This window comes from Pleurodeles waltl, chromosome 9 (genome assembly GCF_031143425.1).
Source record: "Pleurodeles waltl isolate 20211129_DDA chromosome 9, aPleWal1.hap1.20221129, whole genome shotgun sequence".
In the NCBI taxonomy this organism is placed as follows: Eukaryota; Metazoa; Chordata; class Amphibia; order Caudata; family Salamandridae; genus Pleurodeles; species Pleurodeles waltl.
Genome location: NC_090448.1, coordinates 473073303 through 473092852, shown reverse-complemented (window position 1 = coordinate 473092852; position 19550 = coordinate 473073303). Strand labels below are relative to the sequence as shown.

The 19550-nt window shown below is 45.9% G+C and overlaps 1 protein-coding gene across 2 annotated transcripts in view; it reads left to right on the top strand.

The window, feature by feature from the left end:
* RCOR1 (REST corepressor 1) overlaps nucleotides 1-19550 on the top strand; it is a 666190-nt gene that overhangs the window by 402458 nt on the left and 244182 nt on the right. For both annotated transcript variants that reach the window (XM_069207302.1, XM_069207303.1), the window contains exon 10: nucleotides 18115-18192. In XM_069207302.1, the coding sequence (XP_069063403.1) occupies nucleotides 18115-18192 (78 nt within the window). The remainder of the gene's footprint in view (nucleotides 1-18114; nucleotides 18193-19550) is intronic.

Here is a 19550-nt window from a genome sequence, read left to right as displayed (position 1 = left end):
CATAAGGGACACTGCCTATTACCTCTGTGCTCCATCACCCTTATTTTCCCCAGACATGCCTTTCAAAGTACCATTCTTACGTGCTTATACCACAACATCACACTTCATACTGTGTCCTACATGATTATTGTAGTGTATAAATTCAGGAACCCAAATATAATCCTATAAAGATAATAGGTCATGATGACATTGGAGACAGCTATGAGATGCATAACCTTTTGCCCTATGCATCCCTTTACCTTAATACATAAATGATTGGATTTAGAGTGCTCTATGAACATTCACAGCATACATCATTCCAAGGTATGAGAGGATAATTCCATCATGAATACTATTCCTCAAAGTAGTGAATCATTTCTAAAAAGCCAATAAATATGACAGCTAAGTATGAATAGGCATGTATATTTACCTTCACTTGAAAGATATCTTGAACTAACCACAATCTCATAAAGGATCTTTAATCAGATAATCACTCTGTAAAAGCTTCAATATGCCTGAACTAAAAGCATAGATGCCACAATATTGCAGAGGTAAAGTGCATTGTGTTGAATATCGTAATGCTCAACAAACTATAATTGTCACAAGCTAAGCATCCTTCACTACTACTTCTCCGGATATTGTTAATATGTCAAATCACAAACTAATTTATCTCCAGCATATCTATACATTGCTGGAAACGGTTCCCATCTCACACTTCTATCTCCTCATACTTAGACATCTGTCCTAAAACTCTGGCTCCATGTTTATAAAATTCTTCTTACCCGCTAAACAGCCTTTTTTGATAACTTCCTGCATGGCCACAATTTATTTGTAGCAAGGCTAACCAACATATGCAGGAGTCACTCTTAAAAATGCTACTCTCACCATAGTTAATTAAAATCAAATGGACTGGACCTCCAAATTTCACACAAGTGCGCTTTCTGTGGTAAGTGGGGGCACCATCTTGGTCCCTGCCTACATAGTGCAGTAATCTCTACTCTGTATATAAAAACGTCCTGTCATGCGCATTGATGATTGAAGAATCTACATACATGAAGGTACCCGAGGAGTAGTAGTGTGATATGAGTATGTCAAAATCGTATTGGAGAATGCCTTGACAGGGGGCTTCCTGTTCCAAGTAATATGGAGAAGACGCTGTTTCAATTTTGACCAAAGTGCCACCACAGATTTGCCCAAACGGACAAACCTGAGGTGTGTAACCTATGCCTGCTGCTCGACCACAACAGCGATTTCTGCTAGGCCTGTGCAGATTTTAGATCCAAGACCCTGGAATGAGGGACAAGCAGAGGCAGACACACTACGCCATGCAGGGCCAGAAGCTAACTCCATCCCTGAAGGGTTTGGGGTTGTCTAGTGACGATGAAGAAAACGTCACTGAAAGGACATATGGCAAAGGCTCAAACATCAAGTTGACTACTTCGAAAGGAAACAACTTGAGTTGAAGGTAACTTCAGAAATATTCTCAAGGGGAGGCTCTAGGATTTTTGACTCAAGAAGTCAAAAAGTGACCTCTGCGTCAAAAATAATCAGCTATCAAAGGCAAGATAAAATCAAAAGAACCCCTCCGGCATCAGGGCATGGAAGCCCCAGTTGGTTGAACTCCAGAAAAGACATCAAAAGACGATCAAGGTCGAGGAGATGAGAAGACAGATCGAAGCCGAGAAGCTTTGATGTTGCGGGACAAACGAAGGGGAGAAACGACAAAAAAGATGATGATAGGTACTCCATCAAAGGAAAGTTTGATGTTGGAATGAAAATAGACATCGGCGTTCAATGCTGAAGAAATGGCTGCGGGAAGTTCAAAGGTGAAGGAGGCGGCTAGAGGCAGAAATGGCAGCAATCCTGAAAAAAGAAAAAAAAAAAAAAAGGAGGCTTAAACAGTTCCCTTTAGAAATTTCAAAAACTACAGAAGTCTTTGAGACCTGAAAAGTGGGAATGGGGATGTCACAGAACTTCAACCCCCAAAGACACTGAACCACAGGAAGAACAGGATTTATTTATTTATTTTTTGAGGAAGAGGATCCTGACAATTTGGCCATGGAAATGCTGCAGGAAGGATTAGAATTTACCAAGAGCCAGTGGCAAAACCTCGAAACAGATTTGCCCATAGAGGGAGTTGGTACCCCTTGAGACTATCTCCCCTGATATTGCGATGTACGGACAGCTTATTAAAGAAGCAGCTGAGGAATATAAGGTACAATTAGAGGAAGGAAAAAGCCCAATCCTTTTCCTTCTAGAGACATTTCTGCACTCGTAGACAACAAATCAGCTTTTGCCAATGCTTCCAAGCATTTTGGATCGGGGAGAGAGGCTTTCAAGGAGCCTGTGACTTGCTGAGTGGTGACACAAAGAACAGAGAAAAAAAAATAGATGTTAGTCTCAAGATCCTCTATACACAAGAGGAAGAGTTCCGGCTGACTCTATCATAGCAGCTACAGCAAGAAAAAGGGCAAACATCTGGTCGTCCTCCAGATAAGAAAAGTAAGAGGATGGATTTGGTTGGCAGAAAATTTGAAAGAGGAGCATCAGATCAGTGGAGAATCAAACTCCAACACACTGCTAAATAGGTGTGCATACCATTGATGGAATGAAATGGCAGAACTTAAAACACACTTAACTAAACAGTACTGTAAAAGGGTGGTTGCATTGAGTGAGGAAGGTAAAAACATAGCCAATACTTGCCTCAAATCATCATTAGATGCAGCTGACCTGGGTAGCCAACAAATTATGGCGGAAACAATACTGGGGTGTCATGCATGGGTGAGGGTGTCTGGATTTAAACCAAAACTTCAGGGCAATATCATTAACATCTCGTTCAATAGAGAACAGCTGTTTGGATGTTGAGTAGATGAAAGGTTCCACAGCTGAAGAAAGAAAACGACACATCTGAATCAATGAGAGCTCAGCAATTCAGAGGGAACTTAACAAGAGGAACAAATCCTGTCAGAAGACCAGCAGGAAGAGGAAGCTTCTCTAGTACCCCCTCACGTCAGGGATTTCAAGGAACAATATAATCCGAGCCAAAACATCAACACTGGCTTTTTCAGATGCAAGAGCAGTCCTTTTGGGGATGTGCACAAGGAAGAGTGCAGCCTCATGAGTGGCAGCCCTGCGAGTAAGTGACTCAGCACTACATCAAGACCTCTCGCACACTTCGTCAGTGGGAGGAATTATACAAACCTTCCTTCAGGAACGGAGGAAGATAACAGGCAATTTTATCTTAAATATAAAGTATGGATATTCCAATAAACTGATCAGAACACCTCCAGCAAAAGGGCCAAGGAAAACAACCAACTCAAAGAAAGAAACATCCCATTTTCTCAACGAAAGTGAGCAATAAAAAAGGTGCCCAGGAAAGAAATCAGTCAGTGAAACTACTCAACATATTTCCTTATACCTAAACAGGGCTGGACACTACAACCTATACTGGACCTATGGTTTATAAACAAGTTCATAAAGGCACAAAAATTCAAGTTGACACCACTGCAGGAGGGTATTCCATAGATTGGAAAAGGCAAATACATGGCAACCATATACCTGAAAGATGTTTATTTGCACATCCCAATAAATTACAATTACAAAAAAATCCTGTGGTTTGTTGTCAACTAGACTTGCTACTAGTTCAAAGTGCTAGCTTTCTGAATAGTCCGCACCCAGGGGAATTTACAAATGCTGAACAGACATACAAAAAGTGATAACACTGTTCAGTCTAGGTTTTTCATTAAATACAGAAAAATCAGCAACCGAGTGAGAGAAAGAAAAGGTCTTTCTCTGGGGGAGAATCAACTTAATAGAGGCAAGGGGATATCCATGCGAAAAGAGGGTAGCGTCAATACTTGACAAAAGCCACCTTTGCCAGAGGGGACAGTCTGACAGTGAAAGGACTGTAGGGAGAATTCTGGGGAAGATGCCCTCATGCATCTCTTTCATTCATATGTGGAGAAGTGTGGCTCAATGGTTAGAGCGGCAGACCCTGATGCAGAGGTCTGGCCCCGGGACCAGGGTTCAATTCCCGCCTTGGTGGGTCTTGGGCTCAATTTCCTCAGACCTTATAATTGTTGCCTCGGTGCCAATCTAATCATGGGTCCCACTCTGTAACTCTGGGGCAGTAGCTTGCCTAATCTCCACAACGGCCCCAACAACGCTGGGATGCCTGGCTTCACCTTGGGGGTGCCCAGGAGTGGGCACTTCACAGGGAAAGCTAGGAAGGGTTCCACAGCGGTATGCGTACAGCGCCAAGAAACCTGACTTACAGGGTAAAAGTGCGCTATACAAGTAAGATAATACCTGCTCACCCCCTTGGTAGCTTGGCACGAGCAATCAGAGGCAATGTGTAAAGCGTTTGCACAACACACGTGAAGCAAAATGTACACCACAAAGTAAACACAACACGGAGCTATGTAAAAATAAACTGTATTGCACAGAACATAATTAGACCAACATTACACGTAAGTAATACCCTGCTACCTTAGCAGTTGTCAGATCGTTACACAAGTTACTAATACTCTGCAAGAATACGCAGTTGTCACATTAGAACACGTAAGTACTCAGGATTCTGCAACATAAGCAGTAGTCAGGAATTACATTAAGAGTTATATGCGCTTGTCATGAATAATTCCTAAATACCCATAAAAGGAACATTAGAGAACATCTCACAAGTCATGCAAATACATATCTGCTAGACATGCCCATAAAAGGAACATTAGCACATATATGTAGTGACAGAAAGCAGGTAGGAAATTTATAAACATCAAGAGGTCTATACTAGGCTCCTGGAGCCCATATTCCCTAAAAAGTACCTGATCTTCCCAGGGCCTAGAAGGAGGAGTATGGGGGCCCCCGGCGCTCCTGTGCGCGAAAACAGGGGCCTCGCAGGTCTCCTGAGGGAGAGGGGCGGTCTGCACCCTCTCTACTGTGAAAAACGGGCCCCTCCAGGGACCCGCGATCTTGGTGATGTGAGGGACGGGCCCCTCTGGGGACCTGTGATCCTTATGGGGCCCCCCTGGCCTCTAATGGCCCTCTCCGAAAGGCCACAAAGAATCAAGCAGTGACCGGGGGAAAGGGAACTCCCTTTCCTCCCTGTGTCCTGCTTAGAAGGAGGCAGCGGCCCTTGTCCGTGGTGCGGCTGCCAAAAGGAAGTAAAGGAAGCAGGGGCCTCCGTTTAGGCTCCTCACCTGCTTCCTAATGCGGCCGCACCCGGTCCGGTGCGCAAGCCACTCTGCTGCCTTCCCTTCCCTCGTCTGCGAGGGAGGCAGTTCAGGAGTTTGGTGCCGACGTGTGCCCCGGGGGCACTCCGTAAAGCGCGCTTCACCCGGGGACATAATAGGAGCGTGCTAGCTCCTTTCTTTGCTCCGGAAAGTGCCCCGGGGGCACTAGAAACAGCGCGATCCTCGCACTAGATGCAAATGCGGCGCCCGGGTCGCGGCGGTGATTTAAACAGCAGAGGAGCGCTTCTCAAAGCTCAAGGGCACCTCTATAAGCCCAGGCTGCGGCAGTGATTTCTCATCAACAGAGGGGCGCTTTAACAAAGCGCAAGGACACCCAACAAAGCGCTTCTCGCATCACTTTTAGTCCAATCTGCAGGGGTCAGGGGCCACAGCACCCTGCCCCTGGGAACCAACAAAAACAAGAAGCATAGGGCTGGTGGGCCCAGCTACAGGCCAGCACAAGGGGTGCAGATGGTGGCAGCTCCTTCTAGTGATCAGGCAGGTCACAGCACAGCAGCAGCAGTCCAAGGTGGTTTCCTGGTGAGTCTATTCATCAGCATTCGGTGTCCAGTTTCAAGTCCCAAGAATGTTCAAATTGTGGGGAAAATTCCCCTGTACTTATCTGGGCTTACAGTGTGTTTTACAATGGCCAGGAGAGGGGGTTCCAACCAGTCACAACTGGTTCTGGGTGTGCCCTTTCTATCCTCCAGCACAGGCTCCAAACATCAGTGGGGGGGTAAACGACCCTATTGTGTGAGGCCACGGCACAGTCTCTACAAAATGCAGGTGTGCCCCGCCTCTCCCTTCTCTCAGCCCAGGAAGGCTTTACAACATGTAGATGCACCTCCGTGACACCACCACCCTCCCTGTGTTCAGGCCGTCTGAGAAGTATGCACAAAGCCCCAACTGTCAGTCTGCCCAGACGTGGATTGGAGGCAAGCTGAAAAACACCAAAGTCATAAGCACAGATAAATGTGCACTTTCTAGAAGTGGCATTTCTGTGATAGTAATAACAAATACACCTACACCAGTAAGCAGCATTTCTCACCACTATCACAACCATACCGAACATGCCTACGCTACCCCTCATAAATCAGACAATACCCCTTAGACATAAGGCAGGGCATTTCCAATGCAATCCTATGAGGAGGCAGCACTCACAGCAGTGAGACACTGTAAGGAAATGGCTCCCTGTTGCAATTACCCCCCACTTTTTGCCTGATACTGATGCTGACTTGACTGAGAAGTGTGATGGGACCCTGCTAACCAGGCCCCAGCACCAGTGTTCTTTCACCTAAAATGTACCATTGTCTCCACAATTGGCACAACCCTGGCACCCAGGTAAGTCCCTTGTAGCTGGTACCCCTGGTCCCAAGGGCCCTGATGCCAGGGAAGGTCTCTAAGGGCTGCAGCATGTCTTATGCCGCCCTAGGGGACCCCTCACTCAGCACAGACACACTGCTTGCCAGCTTGTGTGTGCTGGTGGGGAGAAAATGACTAAGTCGACATGGCACTCCACTCAGGGTATCATGCCAACCTCACACTGCCTGTGGCATAGGTAAGTCACCCCTCTAGCTGGCCTTACAGCCCTAAGGCAGGGTGCACTATACCACAGGTGAGGGCATAGGCGCATGAGCACTATGCCCCTACAGTCTCTAAGCAAAACCTTAGACATTGTAAGTGCAGGGTAGCAATAAGAGTATATGGTCTGGGAGTCTGTCAAAAACGAACTCCACAGCTCCATAATGGCTACACTGAATACTGGGAAGTTTGGTATCAAACTTCTCAGAATAATAAACCCACACTGATGACAGTGTTAGAATTATTAAAAAATGCACACAGAGGGCATCTTAGAGATGCCCCCTGTACTGTATTTTACCCAATTGTTCAGTGCAGGACTGATTGGTCTGTGCCAGCCTGCTGCTGAGAGACGAGTTTCTGACCCCATGTGGTGAGAGCCTTTGTGCTCTCTGAGGACAGAAAAAAAGCCTGCTCTGGGTGGAGGTGCTTCACACCTCCCCCTGCAGGAACTGTAACACCTAGCAGTGAGCCTCAAAGGCTCAGGCTTCGTGTTACAATGCCCCAGGGCACTCCAGCTAGTGGAGATGCCCGCCCCCTGGACACAGCCCCCACTTTTGTCGGCAAGTCCAGTAGAGATAATGAGAAAAACAAGGAGGAGTCACCCACCACTCAGGACAGCCCCTACGGTGTCCTGAGCTGAGGTGACCCCTGCCTTTAGAAATCCTCCATCTTGATTTTGGAGGATTCCCCCAATAGGAATAGGGATGTGCCCCCCTCCCCTCAGGGAGGAGGCACAAAGAGGGTGTAACCACCCTCAAGGACAGTAGCCATTGGCTACTGCCCTCCCAGACCTAAACACACCCCTAAATTCAGTATTTAGGGGCTCCCCAGAACCTAGGAAACTAGATTCCTGCAACCTAAGACGAAGAAGGACTGCTGACCTGAAAGCCCTGCAGAGAAGACGGAGTCACCAACTGCTTTTGCCCAGCTCTACCGGCCTGTCTCCCCACTTCAAGAAAAACTGCAACAGCGACGCATTCTACAGGGTCCAGCGACCTCTGAAGCCTCAGAGGACTACCCTGCATCTAAAAGGACCAAGAACTCCCGAGGACAGCGGCTCTGCTCCAAAGAAGAAACATCTTTGCAACAAAGAAGCAACTTTTAAAGAACACACGTTTCCCGACGGAAGCGTGAGACTTTGCACTCTGGACCCGACGCCCCCGGCTCGACTTGTGGAGAAACACTACAGGGAGGACTCCACGGCGACTGCGAGCCCGTGAGTAGCCAGAGTTGACCCTCCTGAGCCCCCACAGCGACGCCTGCAGAGGGAATCCAGAGGCTCCCCCCGACTGCGACTGCCTGCTTCAAAGAACCAGACGCCTGGTAAGAACACTGCATCCGCAGCCCCCAGGACCTGAAGGATCCGACCTCCAGTGCAGAAGCGACCCCCAGGTGGCCCTCTCCCTTGCCCAGGTGGTGGCTACCCCGAGGAGCCCCCTGAGTCTCCCATTGAACTCCATTGCAAACCCGACGCCTGTTTGCACTCTGCACCCGGCCGCCCCTGTGCCGCTGAGGGGGTACTTTTTCTGCTGACTTGTGTTCCCCCCCAGTGCCCTACAAAACACCCCTGGTCTGCCTTCCAAAGACGCGGGTACTTACCTGCTGGCAGACTAGAACCGGGGCACCCCCTTCTCCATTGAAGCCTGTGTGTTTTGGGCACCACTTTGACCTCTGCACCTGACCGGCCCTGAGCTGCTGGTGTGGTAACTTTGGGGTTGCTCTGAACCCCTAACGGTGGGCTACCTTGGACCCAACTCTGAACCCTGTAGGTGGTTTACTTATCTGCAAAACTAACAAACACTTACCTCCTCCAGGAACTGTTTAAAATTGCACGGTGTCCAATTTTAAAATAGCTTATTGCCATTTGTGTGAAAACTGTATATGCTATTTTGCTAATTCAAAGTTCCTAAAGTTCCTAAGTGAAATACCTTTCATTTAAAGTATTGTTTGTAAATCTTGAACCTGTGGTTCTTATCATAAACTAAGAAAAGATATTTTCTATATAAAAACCTATTGGCCTGGAATTGTCATTGAGTGTGTGTTCCTCATTTATTGCCTGTGTGTGTACAACAAATGCTTAACACTACCCTCTGATAAGCCTACTGCTCGACCACACTACCACAAAATAGAGCATTAGAATGATCTCTTTTTGCCAGTATCTTACCTCTAAGGGGAACCCTTGGACTCTGTCCACACTATTTGTTACTTTGAAATAGTATATACGGAGCCAACTTCCTACAGACACCAAGTTAGGCTGTTTGTCACTACCAGGGCAGGCTACGCAACATGGCTCATGTCCTTCCTTCTACATACATGGCACCCTGCCCAAAGGGCTAGCTAGGACGTACCTTAGGGGTGACTTACATGTAGTAAAAGGGGAGTTCTGGGCCTGGCGGGTAAATTTAGATGCCAGGTCCCTGTGGCAGGGAACTGCACACACAGGGTCTGCGCTAGCAGGCCTTAGATAGGTTTGACAGGCTACTTTAGTGGGTGGCGCAAGCAGCGCTGCAGGCCCACTAGTAGCATTTAATTTACAGGCCCTGGGTAAAGGGACTTATAGGTAAATTAAATATGCCAGTTAGGTATAATCCAATCATACCAATTTCGTAAGGGAGAGCACATGCACTTTAGCACTGGTTAGCAGTGAAAAAGTGCTCAGAGTCAAAACGTCAGCCAACAAAGGTCAGAAAAATGAGGAGGCAAAAAGTCTGGGGAATGACCCTGTAAAAGGGCCAGGTCCAACAAGCAGTCAGCCAGAACCTTGGGAAACAAAAGAAAAAGAGGCAGTGTAGAAATACCCTAACCCTCTAGCCTTGGTGCTTCGGTCTCCCTGGGATCACACCAGATCAAAAAAGTAGTTTAAAAAAAAAAAAAAGAAGAAAATTTGCCATGAAATTGTCAGATAAGCAAATCCACAGCAGCATTAAAAAGAAATTTAAAAAAATAACCACTTGTAAATAAACAGACACACTGATATTGAAACACCAGGACTTGAGCAGTTCCAGTCCAAGGGCTTCACCAGTAGGCCACAAGGGACTCCGTTCTGCTAGGCATCCAAACTTAACTATAACATCTGTACTAAGCATCTTCTTTCTGGGGCTGTATATGGCTGGGGGCTATAGAAAAGGATAGGGGCCACATGCACCCCCCCCCCCCCCTCCCCCCAGGGTTTAAAGATGTCCCAGGGACCACTATTTCCCCAGGGCTAATCAACTAATGTGGGGAGCCATGCAGAACCCCATGGACCACCACCTTCTCAGGTCCAAATAAACTTTTTTAAATGGAAGAGGGGCTGTCTGCCCACCTTACATTCAAGATGTCAGAATCAAGTGGCCACCTGGGGAGCTCTGGGCACCGCCCCTGGGGTGGTGATAGACAGGGGAGTAGTCACTCACCTTTCCTGTGTCCAGTTTCATTCCAGAGCAGTAATGGGGTTGGGGGGGGGGGGGTGTTTAAGTTGCAGGAGTGCAGAAACCTGTCTGAGAGGTGGCAGCAGCGTGGGCTGCTCATAGAACCCCAGAAGACTGGTAGGAGCCATGCTGGGTGTCCTCTAAGGAGCCCCCAGAGTGCATGGAATCATACAACCAAGAATGGCAACAGTATTGGGGTATGATTTCGACATGTTTGATACCAAACATACCCAGGTTCGGAGTTACCATTATGTAGCTGTACACAGGTAGTGACGTGTGTCCAGTACACAGGCAAAATGGCTTCCCCGCACTTACGAAGTCCAGTGTAATGGAGCTGGAGTTTGTAGGGGCACCTCTGCTCATGGAGGGTTGCCCTCACACACAGGTACCTGCACCCTGCCTTCTGGGCTAGGAGGGCTTACTACAGTGACCTGCGGTGAAAGGGTGCATTCACATTTCCACACAGGCTGCAATGGAGGCCTGCAGACACATTTCGCATGGGCTCCCCTGGGTGGCACAGTACATGGTTCAGCCCATGGGGGAACCCCTGTTGCCATAGTGCCCTGGGTAGCTATGTACCATATTCTTAGGACATATATGGGGCACCGGTATGCCAATTGTGGGGTATGCCAATTGTGGGGTGTGCAAAGTCGTAAGCAACCAAATTTATAGAGTGAGAGCACAATCAATGGAGTCCTGGTTAGCAGGATCCCAGTGAAAACAGTCCAAGCATACTGATAGCAGGCAAAAAGTGGGGGTAACCATGCTAAAAAAGTGACTTTCCTACAGCCTTGTTAAAAACGAGCACGGGAGCCCCGCTTGTTTTTAAAAAAAAAAAGTTTTTTTGCTGCTCATTTGCGGCAAAAAATATTCTTTAATGCTTTTTTGCCTTGGTGTGTCGGCGCCCAGGGGACTCCCAACACCAAGGCTAGGGAGGTCAGGGTACCCCCTTTTCTTTTCCTTTTTATCTTTTTTTTTGGGGACTCTGCTGAGTCTTTGTCCCAAAAAATAACGTAAAGATAACTACAAAAAAAAAAGATGCAGGGTAGAAATACCATGTCGTCTCCCCCCCCCCCCCCCCCCCCCCCCCCTCAGTGCTGGGTCCCCCAGGGATCTCGCCAGGGCGAAAAAACATTTTTTTTTCAATTTTTCGGCAGAACACCCCCCCCTTTCTCCAACCCCCCTCCCCCCCCTTCTCCATTCTCCCCCCCACCCCCCAAAGTTTAAGATTTTCCCTGGGACCTCCACCTCCCTGGGGCACTTAACTAGTAAGGGGGGACAATGACTGAAACTTAAGTGGTAGGGTGTCCACGCAGCCTCCCCCTCTCAGGCTGTTTCCGTTCCCTGCCATGCACAGCTAATTAACCCACATATTACATCATGCATGACATCCTCTATGAAATCATTGAGATTATCACTGAACCATTTGAAATAAAATTATTGATGCGAAAACTGCATGGCAGGGGCTAAAATTATAGTTACCTTAGGGCACGAAGTATAGTTACTTGAAATAACTCTAACTACAACAGCTAGATTTCTATGATTTTGTGTGTAAATTCAGAACCTAACGATAAAGTCCCTTTAACCTTTGTATTTTTCAGTGAATATATATATATATATATATGTATATGTTCGATGGCATGTGTAGCTGCAGATACACATGCTGTGCATTATCCTGCCATCTAGTGTTGGGCTCGGAGTGTTAAAAGTTGTTTTTCTTTGAAGAAGTCTTTTCAAGTCACGAGACCGAGGGACTCCTCCCTTTCGGCTCCATTGTGTATGGGCATCGACTCCATCTTAGATTGTTTTCTTTCCGCCATCGGGTTCGGACATGTTCCTCTTCGCTCCGTATTTCGGTTCGGAAAAGATAGTTATCCATCGGAAAATTCAACGGTATTGCTTGCGCTCGGTACCGGGTTAGTGTTAGTGTTAGCACATCAACACCGAAGAAAGAAGAGCTCCGGAGGTCCTTCGGGGCTTCCACTCCTCGGCGGGGGCTGTTCGGCCCGACCGTTTCCATCTTCAAACCTCATGGACCGGACCCGCTTCCGCTTCTGCCCCAACTGCCACGCAAAGTATCCTTATACAGACCAACACTTGGTCTGTAATCTGTGTTTGTCCCCCGAACACAAAGAGGATACTTACGAGGCCTGTCGGGCATTTCGATCCAAGAAAACACTGCAAGATCGAAGAGCTCGAAGACTCCACATGGCGTCGACACCGGCCGGGCACATCTACGTCGAAGAAGAGGAGAGATTCTCCATTTGAGATTCGGACTCGGACGAGTCCGAGAGTGAGCAGCCGAAGACGCAGCAAACTGTGAGTAAACCTGCCCGGCAAAAACTCACTCCAAAATAATGAAGGCAAGGGGACGCCACCGCCAACAGGCCATGGCTTAACCCGAAAACACGGTGACCAAACATCGGCACTGAAAAAGGCCTCCCAGCAGCCGAAGACATCAGACTCCGGTCGAGATACCGGCTCCGACCAAATTCGACACCGAGAGTTTGGCACCCCGAAAGTCAAAAAGGTTTCCTCAGAGCCGAAAAAGACTGTCAAAGACTTTGGTGCCGAAACATGCAGCCTCGGAGCCGAAACCAGGCTCCTATACAGAAGAACAAGGCCTTTCAACTCGATTACAAGGTCACAGATTCGAACAAGTACTGGGCATGGGAGAGCCAGACCATACCCAAAGGAGGTTGCATATACAAAAGGACAGAGGGAAAATACAAACTCTTCCTCCAATAAAGATGAAGCGCAAGCTCGCATTCCAAGAAGAGGAAATTCAGCCAAAAGCTAAAGTGGCTAAAGAAAAGACACCACCACAATTCCCGCCACAGCAATCGCCAGCACATTCGCCACATCTGTCCCCGGTAGCAACATCCCCAATGATGCAGTCACCGACACACACGGGGATGTCCCAAGATGACCCGGATGCATGGGATTTGTATGATGCACCGGTCTCAGACAATAGTCCTGATTGCTACCCAGCAAGGCCGTCACCACCTGGGGACAGCACTGCATACATGCAGGTGGTTGCAAGGGCAGCTACATTCCATAATGTAGCATTGCATGCAGAGCCCATAGAGGAGGACTTTTTGTTCAACACCCTGTCATCTACACACAGCCAATACCAAAGCTTGCCAATGCTGCCAGGCATGTTAAAACACGCCAAACAAGTGTTTCAGGACCCAGTTAAAGGCAGAGCCATCACGCCTAGGTTGGAGAAGAAATATAAACCTCCCCCTACTGACCCTGTTTATATCACACAACAATGAACTCCTGATTCGGTGGTAGTGGGAGCAGCCCGGAAAAGGGCAAATTCGCAAACCTCAGGGGACACACCACCGCCCAACAAGGAAAGTCGGAAATTCGATGCAGCAAGCAAGAGGGTGGCAGCACAGGCAGCCAATCAATGGCAGATTGCCAATTCCCAAGCTCTACTGGCTAGATACGATAGGGCACATTGGGATGAAATGCAACATCTCATTCAGCACCTTCCCAAAGAGTTCCACAAATGTGCCCAACAGGTTTTTGAGGAGGGCCAAGCTATCTCGAACAACCAAATAAGGTCAGCTATGGACTCAGCAGACACGGCGGCAAGGACAGTGAACACGGCAGTAACCATTCGTAGACACGCATGGTTACGAACCTCCGGATTTAAGCCAGAAATCGAGCAGGCTGTGCTGAATATGCCTTTCAACGAACAACAATTGTTTGGGCCGGAGGTGGATACAGCGATAGAAAAACTGAAAAAAGACACGGACACGGCCAAAGCCATGGGTGCGCTCTACTCCCCACAGAGCAGAGGCACTTTTAGGAAGCCGCACTTTAGAGGGGGGTTTTGGGTCCAAATCACAGAGCCTTCCACCTCACAAGTCAGACCCACATATCAGGGCCAGTATCAGAGAGGAGGTTTTCGAGGACAATATAGGGGTGGACAGTTCCCTAAAACAAGAGGGAAATTCCAGAGCCCAAAAACCCCACAAACCAAACAGTGACTTCAATGTCACAAACCCCCACCACACAACACCAGTGGGGGGGAGACTTACCGCGTATTACCACAACTGGGAACACATAACTACGGACGCGTGGGTCCTAGCCATTATCCAACATGGTTATTGCATAGAATTCTACATTTGCCACCAGATGTGCCTCCAAGAGCACACAATATGTCCAAACAACACTTAGACCTGTTACAACTAGAAGTCCAAGCATTGTTACAAAAAGAAGCAATAGAACTAGTACCCAACCATCAAAAAGGAACAGGTGTTTACTCCCTGTATTTCCTAATTCCAAAAAAGGACAAAACACTGAGAACCATATTAGACCTCAAAACACTGAATCTTTACATCAAATCAGATCACTTTCACATGGTGACACTTCAAGACGTGATTCCCTTGCTCAAACAACAGGATTACATGTCAACATTAGATCTCAAGGATGCTTATTTCCACATACCCATACATCCTTCCCACAGGAAATACTTGAGGTCTGTAATCCAGGGCGTGCATTACCAATTCAAAGTGTTACCATTCGGCATAACAGCCCCAAGGGTATTCACAAAATGCCTTGCAGTAGTAGCCGCTCACATCGGGAGACAGCACATGCACGTATTTCCTTACTTAGACGATTGGTTAATAAAAACCAGCACTCAGCAACAGTGTCTTCTACACACAAAATACGTCATAGAAACCCTTCACAAACTAGGGTTCTCTATAAACTACCAAAAATCACATCTACAACCGTGTCAAATAAAACAATACTTAACAGCAACAATCAACACACAAAAGGGGATTGCCACAAGTCCACAAAGGGTACAAGCCTTCCAAAATGTACTACTAAACATGTACCCAAACCAACACTATCAAGTGAGGTTTGTAATGAAACTCCTAGGCATGATGTCTTCATCCGTAGCCATTGTCCCAAACGCAAGACTACACATGCGGCCCTTATAACAGTGCCTAGCAACACAATGGACACAAGCACAGGGTCAACTTCAAGATCTAGTGTTGAAAGACCGCCAAACACACTTCTCGCTTCAATGGTGGAACCCTATAAATTTAAACCAAGGGCGGCCATTCCAAGACCCAGTGCCTCAATACATGATCACAACAGATGCTTCCATGATGGGGTGGGGAGCACACCTCAACCAGCACAGTATACAGGGACAATGGGACGTTCAACAAAGGCAACTGCATATAAATCATTTAGAGCTGTTAGCAGTGTTTCTAGCATTGAAAGCATTTCAACCGCTAATAGTCCACAAACACATTCTTGTCAAAACAGACAACATGACAACAATGTATTACATAAACAAACAAGAAGGGACACACTCATCACAACTGTGTCTCTTAGCACAAAAGATTTGGCATTGGGCGATTCACAATCACATTCGCCTAATCGCACAATACATCCCAGGGATTCAAAACCAGTTGGGTGACAATCTCAGTCGAGCTCACCAACAGACACACGAATGGGAAATTCATCCCCAGATACTACAAACTTACTTTCTACGCTGGGGGACACCAGAAATAGACCTATTCGCAACAAAAGAAAACGCAAAATGCCAAAACTTCGCGTCCAGGTATCCACACCCTCAGTCCAAAGGCAATGCGTTATGGATGAGTTGGTCAGGGATATTTGCCTATGCTTTTCCCCCTCTCCCACTCCTTCCTTATCTGGTAAACAAATTGAGTCAAACAAACTCAAACTAATACTAATAGCACCAACCTGGGCTCGCCAACCATGGTATACAACACTCCTATACCTGTCAGTAGTACCTCATATCAAACTACCAAACACACCAGATCTGTTAACTCAACACAAACAGCAGATCAGACACCCGAATCCAGCATCGCTCAATCTAGCAATCTGGCTCCTGAAGTCTCCAAGTTTGGGCATTTAGACCTTACACAAGAATGTATGGAGGTCATTAAGCAAGTTAGGAAACCTACTACAAGACATTGTTACGCAAACAAATGGAAAAGATTTGTTTATTACTGTCTTAATAATCAAATTCAACCACTACATGCTTCTTCAAAAAACATTGTAAGCTATTTATTACACTAACAAAATTCAAAACTAGCATTTTCTTCTATCAAAATACATCTCACAGCTATATCTGCCTATCTGCAGATTACACATTCAACATCACTCTTTAGAATCCCAGTCATCAAAGCATTTATGGAGGGTTTAAAAAGAATCATACCCGAGAACACCACCAGTTCCCCCGTGGAACCTCAATATTGTATTAACAAGACTCATGGGTCCACCATTTGAACCCATGCACCCTTGTGAGATGCAATACTTACCCTGGAAAGTAACCTTCCTAATAGCTATCACATCTCTTAGAAGAGTAAGTGAAATACAAGCATTCACTATACAAGAACCCTTTATACAAATACATAAACATAAAGTGGTTCTCCGTACAAATCCAAAATTCTTACCAAAAGTTATATCACCGTTCCACCTAAACCAAACAGTGGAACTCCCAGTCTTTTTTCCACAACCAGACTCAGTAGCCGAAAGAGCCTTACATACGTTAGACATCAAAAGAGCACTAATGTATTACATTGATAGAACAAAACAATTTCGCAAGACAAAACAATTGTTTGTAGCCTTCCAAAAACCTCATGCAGGAAATCCAATATCCAAACAAGGCATTGCCAGATGGATTGTGAAATGTATTCAGACCTGCTATATTAAAGCAAAAAGAGATCTGCCTATTACGCCAAAGGCGCACTCCACTAGGAAGAAAGGCGCCACAATGGCCTTTCTAGGAAATATACCTATGACAGAAATCTGTAAGGCAGCCACATGGTCTACGCCTCATAAATTCACAAAACATTACTGGGTAGATTTGTTAACAACACAAGCAACAGTAGGACAGGCAGTATTACGAACATTATTTCAGACAACTTCAACTCCTACAGGCTAAGCCACCGCTTTTGGGGAGATAACTGCTTACTAGTCTATGCACAGCATGTGTATCTGCAGCTACACATGCCATCGAACGGAAAATGTCACTTACCCAGTGTACATCTGTTCATGGCATGAGACGCTGCAGATTCACATGCCGCCTCCCCGGGAGCCTGTAGCCGTTATAAGTTGATGAAACTTGTACATTTGCAAATATATATACTATTTTTATGCACATTATGTACATACATACTCCATTGCATGGGCACTTAACTATATACACAACTCCTACCTCACCCTCTGCGGGGAAAACAATCTAAGATGGAGTCGATGCCCATGCGCAATGGAGCCGAAAGGTAGGAGTCCCTCGGTCTCGTGATTCGAAAAGACTTCTTCGAAGAAAAACAACTTGTAACACTCCAAGCCCAACACATGGCAGGATAATGCACAGCATGTGAATCTGCAGCGCCTCATGCCACGAACAGATGTACGCTGGGTAAGTGACATTATATATATATAGCTAGATAGACACGTCAGGGTCACTGTTCCTATAGTTGACCAATTCTACACACACACACACACACACCCCCCTCCCCCGCCACTGGATGACAGAATAATGGAAAGTGTATGGCTCCAGAAGAATTTCAAGCTTCAAAACTGTTGCTACAGCTTAACAACTAGTTTTGCTGTCATTTGTTTATAAATCTTTGTTGTGGAGTGCTTTTTAACTAATAGCCCTGCTGCATGTAATATTTTGGTGATGTTAGGTAAGAAGGTGATGTGAAAGTGGGGGTAATTTCTTAGTAATGAAACTTGAGTAACTAGTTACATTTTAATTTGGTGAACTATCTATATTTTTATGGTTTTCAATACTCCTTTAATAAGAACATGACCAGTGCAATCCATAATGCTGATTCATAAGACTAACAACATGTAATCAGATCATATAGTAGGTGTTTCAGTATATAATGCGTGCAACATTGTCTATTCTTTAGATTCAGAATATCAAGCAAACAAACAGTGCTCTGAAAGAGAAACTTGAAGGTGGATTAGAGGACTACAGGCTCCCAGAGGTAGGAATCTCTTACGTCCCTGGTAACTAACACTTCTGTCTCGTAGATTTTTCATTGATTTAAAAAAAAAAAAAAAACACTAAGTAGAGCACTCTCAAACGCTAGCATCCAATATGTAAATTTCGAGAGGGTCTAAAGTTCAGCATGACAAAATACCAAATCCTCACCAAAAGCCTATGCAGGTAATTGTTTCTGAAATATCTGTACTGTTTGACCATATAAATTAGTTAATAATGTATTTCTAAAACTTCATTCCACTCCCTACAAATACAGCCTTCTGCCTAACAGGTTTAAATAAAGAAGAAAGAAGCATTCTGATAGAATTGCGTGAAAAGTTAAAACACCTTGCCCCTTTGAGTCCAGGGATTGGCACAATACCTTGTACTGGTGGTAGCTTTTTAGTCGGTTCTGTTTTATGGCTTGTTTGATTGGGTTCATAGAACACTTTGGGTGGCTTTACCCCTATTTTCTTTTATCAAAAATCCCTTTCAAAACTTCAAAGTTTGTGACTTAAGTCAGTATCTTTTAATGCTGTAAAGCACTGAAGCGTGTTCTTTTTCTCATGTTTCCACCTGTTTCCTAGCACTATGCCCCCACTTTTAGTGAGAAGCCTTTGCGGAAGGAAAAAAAGCTGCAGCCTTCACAAAGTCTGGTCTGTCTTCTAGCTTCAGTCTCTCAAGGAGTATGCATTTAACAAAAAAAGGTCAAAAGTTTGTTAAAAGATGAGAAGAAAAAGTGGCAACACCTGCAGGGATGCCTCTTATTTCCACTGTTGCTGTTGTACCTTCCTCTACTAAGGCCTCCCACAGAGGGAGATCCTGAGAAAAAGAAAATTGCAAAAAGGTGGCAAAAAACAGCGTCATTGACATAAGTCATTGGCGAAGGCGGCAAGTCAACTTTTGGGCCATTGTGGACGATATCACAATGGCACATTGCTACAGTCGCCATATGCAAGTCTGATGTGAAGTCCTTCTATACTGTCTTGTATGTTGCATTTGCAGTTTGCCTTCACAGCGTTGCTGCCATCAGCATGCCATTTGATGCTGAGACACCACACGCTTTACGTAAGTTAATACAGAAAGATATATTGAACAAGCACACCTCGACGTGGCATTTTTTTCCATATCCAGCCAGTCACCTCACCAGACTCCTAACAAGAATTTCAGACTTTCACAATCGCCTGTTAAGACTCTGGGTCTGATAAGGTATCCATGTTTTATCATTCAGTTGGGATCCCTTTTGCAAGCACATCTTACAACGTCTTACTTTGTCTCCTTCCCTGAAGCCTGTGCAAGCAAAAAGGCATACTTTCATGTCCACTAGAAGGAAGAGACCAGTGATTCATAGGTATTTTTTTG